This window comes from Bombina bombina, chromosome 1 (assembly GCF_027579735.1).
Source record: "Bombina bombina isolate aBomBom1 chromosome 1, aBomBom1.pri, whole genome shotgun sequence".
Lineage (NCBI taxonomy): Eukaryota > Metazoa > Chordata > Amphibia > Anura > Bombinatoridae > Bombina > Bombina bombina.
Window position 1 is genome coordinate 108699566 of NC_069499.1, and position 12806 is coordinate 108712371.

A 12806-nucleotide genomic window follows, 5' to 3' on the forward strand; every position below is an offset into this window, starting at 1 on the left:
TTGGAAAGAAAGTAGGTTTATTTAGCTTACTAACAAATTTTGAAATAACCTTTATCAAATGAAATATAGAAAAATAGTCTTCCATTTAAAATAAATATATATCTACATATCATTTGAAGAATAAAATAATATTTACTTTTTCACTGCTTTATTTAAAGGACTATTAAATAAAGTAACAGTAGAATTGCATAATCAACAAATACATAACAAAAACAATGCAATAACACCTATTCTGAATTTCAAATTCCTTTAATTTCCCTGCTCCTTAAATCATGTGACAGCCCTCAGCAAATCACAGTTTTATACATATATGTACACACTACAAACTCTTGCACATGCTTAGTAGGACCTGGTTCCTTAGAAAGTTAAAAAGACTGCAAAATTTGATAATGTAAGTATATATATATTTTTTTAATGAATCATGAAAATGTAATTATGACTGTAGTGTCCCTTTAACAAGGTCAGGTTTATTCATTCTAATGCATGTCCCTTTATCCACCTTTGAAGAATTAAAACATCATTTTGGAAATTTAAACTCTTATGTCACACCTGAAACATTAGAATTTACCTGTGTGATAACGTCCAAGGTGACTGAATTGATCATCTTTTGTAAACTCACTTCCTGTTTCCCATCTGCTATTTTTTCTAACTGTTCCATCAGTTTTTCAGCTGTTTCATTGAACACTCCAAACATCTGCCTCAGGTACCTGTAACAATGCACAGTATGAGGATGCAGTTTCCCCTGGAGTTTAAGTTGCTCAATCCATTGGTCAAAATAAATAAAATAATATACAGAATAGGATACACTAAGGGGCAGATTACAAGTAGAGCGCTAAATATCGCTTTTGTGAAAGCAATATTAGCGATCCACTGAGTAATAGCAGTGCACGCTAATGTGAGCTAATATTACAAGTTGACAGAAAGCATTGTGCTCAAATAGCCCGCTTCCATAGGCTTTAATGGGAGCCTCATTCTCATGCCGTGACACACGGCATGAGAACCTAAGCAGCAAAGGGTGTAAGTAGCGCAGCAATGGCAGCCAATGTTAAATATATATGAATATGATTATATTCATACAGTATATATTTATGTGTTAATAGGGTGTATATACACGTATTAACACAAATATATATGTATATGATTATATTCATACAGTATATATTTATGTGTTAATAGGGTGTATATACACGTATTAACACAAATATATATGTATATGATTATATTCATACAGTATATATTTATGTGTTAATAGGGTGTATATACACGTATTAACACATAAATATATATGTATATAAGCATGTACATATATATTTACAGGCAACACACAGTTCCACATAGACCGCAATGTAAAGGCACTTTTTAGTGACGTTTTTATTTCTAACACCCCACTCCCACCAACTTTACCCCCAAAATACTGCCTAGTGCAGTTATTTTAGTAAAAAATATAGATACTGTTATCTTTATTTTTTAATAAAATCCAAAACACTGTATTTTTGGGGGCATTTGGGGCACATTAAAAAAAACTAACCAGAGATCTGATCTGGTTAATTTTATGAGCGCTAATTGCTACCAGGAACTTGCAATAGCAATAACCAGCCACTTGTTTCAGTGTGTGACTACAGCATCAGCGCTCACAGCATATGTGTGTATGCCATGAAAAACAGTAATGACATTTATTAGAAGCATTTTTGCTTATGGAAGTATAGTGAAAGAATATTTCATTTTAATTTTGACCTTTCTGTCCTTTAAGTAGATGATGACTTGTAATTTAAATGTGCAAATGATATCTTGCTTTCAGTGTTTGGATATCAGTTGTATATTCTGTGGGGTAGAGATTGTATTTTAACCTTGATTTCATAAAATACAATCAAAAGACTGGTAGGCAGCGGCAGTTCTGTTGGAGTTCCTTTAATTATTATTATGTGGTCTTCTTTCCTGTGATCAGATGTAAATGAGTAATATACCAAGCACTGAGTAGCACATAGCAGTGTCAGCATACTTAACCCCTTAAGGACCGGACTGTTTTGGCTATGTTGTACGTTAAGGACCAGGACTATTTTAACACTTTTGTGGCGTTTGTGTTTAGCTGTAATTTTCCTCTCTCTCATTTACTGTTCCCATACAAATTATATATTATTTTTTTCAGGACAAAAAGGGCTTTCTTTACATACCATTATTTGTATCATGTCATATAATTTACTTAAATATATATATATATGGTGAAAAATTGAAAAAAAGTTTTTTGACTTTTACTTGAAAAATCTTTTATTCATCTACAAAAGCTAATGAAAAAAACTGCTAAATAGATTCAAAATTGTGTCCTGAGTTTAAAAACACCCAGGCCTAGATTTAGAGTTTGGCGGTAGCCGTGAAAACCAGCGTTAGAGGCTCCTAACGCTGGTTTTAGGCTACCGCCGGTATTTGGAGTCACTCAAAATAGGGTCTAACGCTCACTTTTCAGCCGCGACTTTTCCATACCGCAGATCCCCTTACGTAAATTACGTATCCTATCTTTTCAATGGGATCTTCCTAACGCCGGTATTTAGAGTCGTTTCTGAAGTGAGCGTTAGAGCTCTAACGACAAAACTCCAGCCGCAGAAAAAAAGCAGGAGTTAAGAGCTTTCTGGGCTAACGCCGGTTCATAAAGCTCTTGACTACTGTACCCTAAAGTACACTAACACCCATAAACTACCTATGTACCCCTAAACTGAGGTCCCCCCACATCGCCGCAATTCGATTAAATTTTTTTAACCCCTAATCTGCCGACCGCCACCTACATTATACTTATGTACCCCTAATCTGCTGCCCCTAACCCCGCCGACCCCTGTATTATATTTATTAACCCCTAACCTGCCCCCCACAACGTCGCCGCCAGCTACTTACAATAATTAACCCCTAATCTGCCCCCCACAACGTCGCCGCCAGCTACTTACAATAATTAACCCCTAATCTGCCGACCGCAAAGCGCCGCCACCTACGTTATCCTTATGTACCCCTAATCTGCTGCCCCTAACACCGCCGACCCCTATATTATATTTATTAACCCCTAATCTGCCCCCCTCAACGTCGCCTCCACCTGCCTACACTTATTAACCCCTAATCTGCCGAGCGGACCTGAGCGCTACTATAATAAAGTTATTAACCCCTAATCCGCCTCACTAACCCTATCATAAATAGTATTAACCCCTAATCTGCCCTCCCTAACATCGCCGACACCTAACTTCAATTATTAACCCCTAATCTGACGACCGGAGCTCACCGCTACTATAATAAATGGATTAACCCCTAAAGCTAAGTCTAACCCTAACACTAACACCCCCCTAACTTAAATATAATTTACATCTAACGAAATTAATTAACTCTTATTAAATAAATTATTCCTATTTAAAGCTAAATACTTACCTGTAAAATACATCCTAATATAGCTACAATATAAATGATAATTACATTGTAGCTATTTTAGGATTAATATTTATTTTACAGGCAACTTTGTAATTATTTTAACCAGGTACAATAGCTATTAAATAGTTAAGAACTATTTAATAGTTACCTAGTTAAAATAATAACAAAATTACCTGTAAAATAAATCCTAACCTAAGTTATAATTAAACCTAACACTACCCTATCAATAAATTAATTAAATAAAATACCTACAATTACCTACAATAAAACCTAACACTACACTATCAATAAATAAATTAAATACAATTCCTACAAATAACTACAATTACATAAACTAACTAAAGTACAAAAAATAAAAAAGAACTAAGTTACAAAAAATAAAAAAATATTTACAAACATAAGAAAAATATTACAACAATTTTAAACTAATTACACCTACTCTAAGCCCCCTAATAAAATAACAAAGACCCCCAAAATAAAAAAATGCCCTACCCTATTCTAAATTAATAAAGTTAAAAGCTCTTTTACCTTACCAGCCCTGAACAGGGCCCTTTGCGGGGCATGCCCCAAGAAAATCAGCTCTTTTGCCTGTAAAAAAAAACATACAATACCCCCCCCAACATTACAACCCACCACCCACATACCCCTAATCTAACCCAAACCCCCCTTAAATAAACCTAACACTAAGCCCCTGAAGATCTTCCTACCTTGTCTTCACCTCAACAGGTATCACCGATCCGTCCTGGCATCCGGTGCTGAAGAGGTCCAGAAGAGGCTCCAAAGTCTTCCTCCTATCCGGCAAGAAGAGGACATCCGGACCGGCAAACATCTTCATCCAAGCGGCATCTTCGATCTTCTTCCATCCGGTGCGGAGCGGGTCCATGTTGAAGCAGCCGACGCGGATCCATCCTCTTCTTTCTGCGTCTCCCGACGAATGACGGTTCCTTTAAAGGGACACGGTACCCAAATTTTTTCTTTTGTAATTCAGAAAGAGCATGCAATTTTAAGCAACTTTCTAATTTACTCCTATTATCAATTTTTCTTCGTTCTCTTGCTATCATTATTTGAAAAAGAAGGCATCTAAGCTTTTTTTTGGTTTCAGTACTCTGGACAGCACTTTTTTTATTGGTGGATGAATTTATCCACCAATCAGCAAGGACAACCCAGGTTGTTCACCAAAAATGGGCCGGCATCTAAACTTACATTCTTGGATTTCAAATAAAGATACCAAGACAATGAAGAAAATTTGATAATAGGAGTAAATTAGAAAGTTGCCTAAAATTTCATGCTCAATCTGAATCACGAAAGAAATTTTTTGGGTACAGTGTCCCTTTAAGGGACGTCATCCAAGATGGCGTCCCTCGAATTCCGATTGGCTGATAGGATTCTATCAGCCAATCGGAATTAAGGTAGGAATATTCTGATTGGCTGATGGAATCAGCCAATCAGAATCAAGTTCAATCCGATTGGCTGATCCAATCAGCCAATCAGATTGAGCTTGCATTCTATTGGCTGTTTCGATCAGCCAATAGAATGCGAGCTCAATCTGATTGGCTGATTGGATCAGCCAATCGGATTGATCTTGATTCTGATTGGCTGATTCCATCAGCCAATCAGAATATTCCTACCTTAATTCCGATTGGCTGATAGAATCCTATCAGCCAATCGGAATTCGAGGGACGCCATCTTGGATGACGTCCCTTAAAGGAACCGTCATTCGTCAGGAGACGCCGAAAAAAGAGGATGGATCCGCGTCGGCTGCTTCAACATGGACCCGCTCCGCACCGGATGGAAGAAGATCGAAGATGCCGCTTGGATGAAGATGTTTGCCGGTCCGGATGTCCTCTTCTTGCCGGATAGGAGGAAGACTTTGGAGCCTCTTCTGGACCTCTTCAGCACCGGATGCCAGGACGGATCGGTGATACCTGTTGAGGTGAAGACAAGGTAGGAAGATCTTCAGGGGCTTAGTGTTAGGTTTATTTAAGGGGGGTTTGGGTTAGATTAGGGGTATGTGGGTGGTGGGTTGTAATGTTGGGGGGGGTATTGTATGTTTTTTTTTTACAGGCAAAAGAGCTGATTTTCTTGGGGCATGCCCCGCAAAGGGCCCTGTTCAGGGCTGGTAAGGTAAAAGAGCTTTTAACTTTATTAATTTAGAATAGGGTAGGGCATTTTTTTATTTTGGGGGTCTTTGTTATTTTATTAGGGGGCTTAGAGTAGGTGTAATTAGTTTAAAATTGTTGTAATATTTTTCTTATGTTTGTAAATATTTTTTTATTTTTTGTAACTTAGTTCTTTTTTATTTTTTGTACTTTAGTTAGTTTATGTAATTGTAGTTATTTGTAGGAATTGTATTTAATTTATTTATTGATAGTGTAGTGTTAGGTTTTATTGTAGGTAATTGTAGGTATTTTATTTAATTAATTTATTGATAGGGTAGTGTTAGGTTTAATTATAACTTAGGTTAGGATTTATTTTACAGGTAATTTTGTTATTATTTTAACTAGGTAACTATTAAATAGTTCTTAACTATTTAATAGCTATTGTACCTGGTTAAAATAATTACAAAGTTGCCTGTAAAATAAATATTAATCCTAAAATAGCTATAATATAATTATAATTTATATTGTAGCTATATTAGGATGTATTTTACAGGTAAGTATTTAGCTTTAAATAGGAATAATTTATTTAATAAGAGTTAATTAATTTCGTTAGATTTAAATTATATTTAAGTTAGGGGGGTGTTAGTGTTAGGGTTAGACTTAGCTTTAGGGGTTAATCCATTTATTATAGTAGCGGTGAGCTCCGGTCGTCAGATTAGGGGTTAATAATTGAAGTTAGGTGTCGGCGATGTTAGGGAGGGCAGATTAGGGGTTAATACTATTTATGATAGGGTTAGTGAGGCGGATTAGGGGTTAATACATTTATTATAAGAGCGGTGCGGTCCGCTCGGCAGATTAGGGGTTAATAAGTGTAGGCAGGTGGAGGCGACGTTGAGGAGGGCAGATTAGGGGTTAATAAATATAATATAGGGGTCGGCGGTGTTAGGGGCAGCAGATTAGGGGTACATAGGGATAATGTAAGTTGCGGCGGTTTACGGAGCGGCAGATTAGGGGTTAATAATATAATGCAGGTGTCAGCGATAGCGGGGGCGGCAGAATAGGGGTTAATAAGTGTAAGGTTAGGGGTGTTTAGACTCGGGGTACATGTTAGAGTGTTAGGTGCAGACGTAGGAAGTGTTTCCCCATAGGAAACAATGGGGCTGCGTTAGGAGCTGAACGCTGCTTTTTTGCAGGTGTTAGGTTTTTTTTCAGCTCAAACAGCCCCATTGTTTCCTATGGGGGAATCGTGCACGAGCACGTTTTTGAGGCTGGCCGCATCCGTAAGCAACTCTGGTATCGAGAGTTGCATTTGCGGTAAAAATGCTCTACGCTCCTTTTTTGGAGCCTAACGCAGCATTTTTTTGGACTCTCGATACCAGAGTTAATTTTATGGTGCGGCCAGAAAAAAGCCCGCGTAGCGTTAACAACCCATCTACCGCCAAGCTCCAAATCTAGGCCCCAGTGTTTACATGCTTTTTATTTGCAAGTTATAGGGCTATAAGTACAAATAGGACATTGCTTTTTCAAAATAAATATATTTAAAATGTATCAATAGTGACCTTGTAACACTGTTATCTGTTATAGGATCTCTGAACACACCCCACATGTACATATTTTTTTAAAGGAGACAACCCAGGGTATTCATTTAAGGACATTTTTCACACTTTCTATGTAGCCATTTTACCACCAATCTTTGCCAAACTTCGCATAGGTCATATCTTTGTTTGATTTTTTTTTCTCATATATTGCAATTCAAGTATAAATTCACAGATCCTGTCATGTGTTGCTGCCAAAAAACACACTAATATGTGTCCAGCAATATCTCCTGAGTACAGTGAAACCAACCCATTGTGGGGTTGTTTGGGGGCTAAATGGCCACATTTGGCAGGTCCTCATATCCCTTTTCCAACTTGGAATTTTGACATGTAGTCAACCTGTGCCCATGTCCTATTTGGGACATATTTGAAGCCGGCCAATGTATTTTACCCCCATCAAACTATATATTTTTAAAAAGTAGACAACCCAGGGTATTTCAAATGATGGTATTTTAACACTTTTCATGCACTGAATTTACCATTAGCCTTTGTCAAACTTTTGGGTAGTATTTTTTTGTCACACACATTGTACTTTAGGTATGAATTAACAGATCCTGTTATGCGACACTGCCGAACAAGACCCCAATATGTGTTTAGCAACATCTTCTGAGTACAGTGATACTTCCCATGCATGGTTTTGTCAGGTTGTTGGGGGCTAAAAGGCCACATTTGGCAGGTGCACATATCAGTTTTCCAACATGGAATTTTGACATGTAGTCAACCTGCGCCCATGTCCTATTTGGGACATTTTTTAAGCCGGCCAAAAAAGGCCACGCTAGAGACTTGTCCTTGTCAGTTTTTCAACTTGATATATAGGTATTCTTGGCCTACCTTTAGTTTGGCGTATTTTTGCATCCCCCAGTTAATGTTACCATCATGAAAGTATATATTTTTATAAAGTAGACATGGCAGGGTATTGTATATGGGGTGTTTTAACTTCCTTCCCCAACCATTGTGCTAATAAAATTTCAGAGAAAGTGCATGGTGGTAATTTTTTAATTCTGTCAGAAAACTTTTTAATTTTTTTTAACTTTATAAAGAACAAATGTGCAGGTATCAAATGCACCTTTAGCAGCAATCTCTAAACTAACTCCTGCAAAAGGAATCTAACTGGACATTTGGGGGAAGGAAACTGACTAACTAAAATTTGCCGCTTTCAAAAGATACAAAGTAAAAAAAAGGAGGAATAAGTATTATAAAAAGGTATATTCTGTGTGGTAGAGCTTAAAACAAGTTCCAATACACAGTCCAGGTTTTGAAGGGCAATCGGGACAGTAAAAGGGAGTGTCTGTCCTTTTCCCTTTTTTGTAACTGGCTCTGCAACGTTTCTGGGGATAGGCTTTTTTTTCAGTTGGCGGTATCTTGAAAATGAAATGTGTAGCCCTATCTCTGGACTCCTCTAGCACTGTTGTTGGAACTTGACCATCTTCATAAATTATTGTTGAAATCAGCTTGAGCTGAAATTGGAGAAAGGTTGTTCTTCCTGGATTCATTTTTTTAAAAAGTAAAAATGAATTGTGCGTTGCTACTTGCATAAGATAGATAGTCACTTTTTTTATACCAGGCTTTTGTTTTTCTTAAGATCAGATATGGCTGTATGAGAGGTCCAGGGAAATCTTTGGAATTTCCTCGCACAGTGCCGCAGGCCAGTGTCTACAAACCATCAAGTGTTTGAAACAAACGGACACTGCTATAGAAATTCTCCACATAAAGGTGGTAACCTTTATTGAACAAGGGGATCAGTAGGTTCCAAACAATTTTCCCACTTGTCCCCAGAAAGTCAGGACAGGCAGGAGGGTCCAGTTGACAATCTTTCCCCTCATAAACGCGAAAGGCAAATGTATAGCCACTTTCGATCTTGCAAAGTTTATAGAATTTTACGCCATATCTAGAGCGCTTTGAGGGGATGTACTGTTTGAACCCTAATCTCCCTTTGTATTTCATTAGCGATTCATCAATCAATATACTTTGTTGGGGGGTATACACTTCAGAAAATCTTTTTTGAAAGATGTGTCACTAGACATGTCCGAAAACTGACCTGGGTCAAAATCGGACACAGTGTCAGTGGCATCAGAGTCCAATGCCAAGAAGGCATATGCCTCCTCCAAATTGTACCTGTGTTGCATATTTCACCAACACACTACTTATCTAACTAACTAAATGAACAAATTACTAACACACAATTTTTTAATTTTTTTTTTTACAATCTACCTAACCCTATGCTAAAATGAATAAAACTGACTAAAACAGACTAAAACTACCCAATACAAAGCTTTTTAACAAAAAATAACCCGTTTGGGCAAAAATAAATAAATACAGACAGTACAAATGCACTACTGTAACAGGATTTGGCAGAGAAGGGGTAAAAAGGAATTGTATTGATTTTTTACACTTTTTTCACAGGTTCTGGAACACTTCTAGCAACAAACTATTACTGATCTCTGTCTCTCTCCCTCTCAAAACGCTACAGAGGAGAGAGGGGCAGAGATCACTGTCAAAGTGAGTGTTTGTAACACCCACTTTTACAGCAGCCAATCATGAGCAATCAAGTGTCGCTCAAACATAATAATTGGCTGTTACTATCTACCTCACATGCCTGGTATATAGTAACAGTGGTATTTCGGCGGAAGCGATCTCTGATCGCTCTCGCTGCTCGTTTTAAGTCATGATGGTTCAGGACCGTCATCAGTCCTCAAAGGGATGTTTCTGTTGACGGTCCTGAACCATCATCGGTCCTCAAGGGGTTAAGTATGAAATATGTACTCCAGCTTTTCTGAAGTGGAAAAACACTGTGGAAGTAAATTATTGCAAAAGAAGGCAAAAAACGTATACATTGTTTTAATATTTTTTTTTATTGGGCATATCATTTTTGTTCCCTTAACCATATGAGATGCTGATAGATGTTGATAAGGTATTACATTACATTTGGACAAGAGAATTCTTAAACACTGAGGTCGAGATTACAAATGGAACATTATTTTGTAGTGCAGGGTGCGCTATTAATATTGTGGGTTCATGCTCAGAATAGCACATAATCTAGTATTACAAGTCCATGGTAAAACAGAATAACCAGATAATGTTTAGTGCAGTCGACATCTCCTAAGCGTGCCCTATACTATCAATGGATGTGGGGCTGTGTTAAACAGGGCTGCCCCAGGGGGTGAATAGGGTGACTCCTGTCAGGCAAGCACAACTATTATTTTAAAAAACATTTTTTTTTTACATTTTGGCAGCCACCAGAGGGCGCTACAGGAGAGTGCTATCGAGCATGGGGAAATATAATTACAAGGTGTAAAGCATGAGTATTTGAGACTATTTCTGAGTGTGCACTAAACCACTATGCACATTGTGAGAGAGAATTGGCACTTCAGTTTGTACATTGTGTGCCTGAGTCAGATGGCAGATCACTTATATTTGCAGAGCAAGTAGGACTTACTTAATAAAAAAAAAAATTTTTAATTTATTTGTGCAATTTCAGATTGTAAATTCAGTGTGGTAGTTGTATGGTGGGGCCAGTATGCAGCAGTGTATTTATAATTATTTGACAATGCTGTAGAAATTCTATATTTAAAACCATGCAGAAATGCTTGCTCCTCAATACACAAATGGTAGGTGCCCTTTTGTCAGACATGATTTTTTAAATATATATATATATATATATATATATATATTACATTCCAGTTTACTGGCCCTTCATGCGAGGACTTTAAAGATGCCAGGAGGCATTTTATCTAAGATTTTTACATCTGCATAAAATGTTGTACTCTCAGGCTAAGATTGCCAAGTGTTTGAAATGAGAAAGGTTAACTTAACACTGTTCAGTTTACACTACAGCTGACTTAATTTTAAAATACATACAAACAAGCCTAAATCCTGCATTTAACCAGATCTAATGGTATGAAGCTGAGTACCACAGCTTATGGTTCCACCAAGACCATATAGAGTACACCATTTTCAAAACCCATAAGAACAGCTTTGAAGTGGTGCTCTTGGTTGGGGCAAATGGGGGGGGGACGGACCCAAACATATGTCAACCTTTTAAAAGTACTTTTCTTCATCTACCCCTTCTGACAGATCAATAATGTACAATTTTGAATTCACATAAGTATTTTTGTTTGCTCATTTACAAATATGATTATTTAACCCCTTAATGACAACTGACGTACCAGGTACGTCCTGCAAAAACTTTCAGTTAGTGACAATGGACGTACCTGGTACGTCAGTTGTCTAAGAGAGTGCTGGAAGCGATCGCAATCGCTTCCAGCAGCTCTCAGGGTATTGCAGTGATGCCTCGATATTGAGGCATCCTGCAATACCCTTTAAAAAGCATCCGATGCAGAGAGAGCCACTCTGTGGCCCTCTCTGCACCGGTAGCGATGGGGCCGTTCGTTGGTGGGTGGGAGCTTACAAGGGAGGAGGGTGGGCGGCCCATCGCTACCCGGCATCCGGTTCCTACAAGTGCATTGTGCACGCCGGATGCTGGGAGCGTGCGGAGGGGGGGCCTGCGTGTGCGCACGCGCGTGCGTGTGTGTGTGCGCGCGCAGCAAACACTGCCACCAATGAGTTCTGTTAAGAGGGAGGGGGGCAGCAAACTTTTAAAAAAAAAAAAAAAAATAGGATCTGGTAGGGTTAGGGGTGGGGGTACTGGGGGGGGCAGCTACACTACAGAAAAAAACTAAAAAACGACTAAAAAAAAAAAAAAAAAAAAAACACTTTATTTTTTGGGGAAAACTGGGTACTGGCAGACAGCTGCCAGTACCCAAGATGGTGGCAAATAGGTAGGTGGGGAGGGTTAGAGAGGTGTTTGGGGGGGGGGGGATCAGGGAGGTTGGGGGTTAAGGCAGGGGTCCATCACAGCTGAATAATTAAAAAAAAAAAAAAAAACACCTTTTATTTTAGTACTGGCAGACTTTCTGCCAGTACTTAAGATGGCGGGGACAATTGTGGGGTGGGGGAGGGAAGAGAGCTGTCTGGGAGGGATCAGGGGGTGGGATGTGTCAGGTGGGAGGCTAATCTCTACACTAAAGCTAAAATTAACCCTGCAAGCTCTCTACAAGCTACCTAATTTACCCCTTCACTGCTGGGCATAATACAAGTGTGGTGCGCAGCAGCATTTAGCGGCCTCCTAATTGCCAAAAAGCAACGCCAAAGCCATATATGTCTGCTATTTCTGAACAAAGGAGATCCCAGAGAAGCATTTACAACCATTTGTGCCATAATTGCACAAGCTGTTTGTAAATAATTTAAGTGAGAAACCTAAAATTGTGAAAAATGTCACTTTTTTTTTTATTTGCTCGCATTTGGCGGTGAAATGATGGCATGAAATATACCAAAATGGGCCTAGATCAATACTTTGGGTTGTCTACTACACTACACTAAAGCTAAAATTAACCCTTCAAGGTCCCTACAAGATCCCTAATTAACCCCTTCACTGCTGGGCATAATACATGTGTGGTGCACAGCGGCATTTAGTGGCCTTCTAATTACCAAAAAACAATGCCAAAGCCATATATGTCTGCTATTTCTGAACAAAGGGGATCCCAGAGAAGCATTTACAACCTTTTGTGCCATAATTGCACAAACTGTTTGTAAATAATTTCACTGAGAAACCTAAAGTTTGTGACAAAATTTGTGAAAAAGTGAATGATTTTTTTTATTTGCTCGCATTTGGCAGTGAAATGGTGGCATGAAATATACCAAAATGGGCATA

General features: G+C 38.3%; 1 protein-coding gene across 1 annotated transcript in view; it reads right to left on the bottom strand.

Annotated features, from left to right (window-relative positions):
• Window positions 1-12806, bottom strand: part of LOC128644920 (cholesterol 24-hydroxylase) — a 175232-nt gene that overhangs the window by 103414 nt on the left and 59012 nt on the right. The window contains exon 6 of the mRNA XM_053697576.1: window positions 569-707. Coding sequence (XP_053553551.1) covers window positions 569-707 — 139 coding nt within the window. The remainder of the gene's footprint in view (window positions 1-568; window positions 708-12806) is intronic.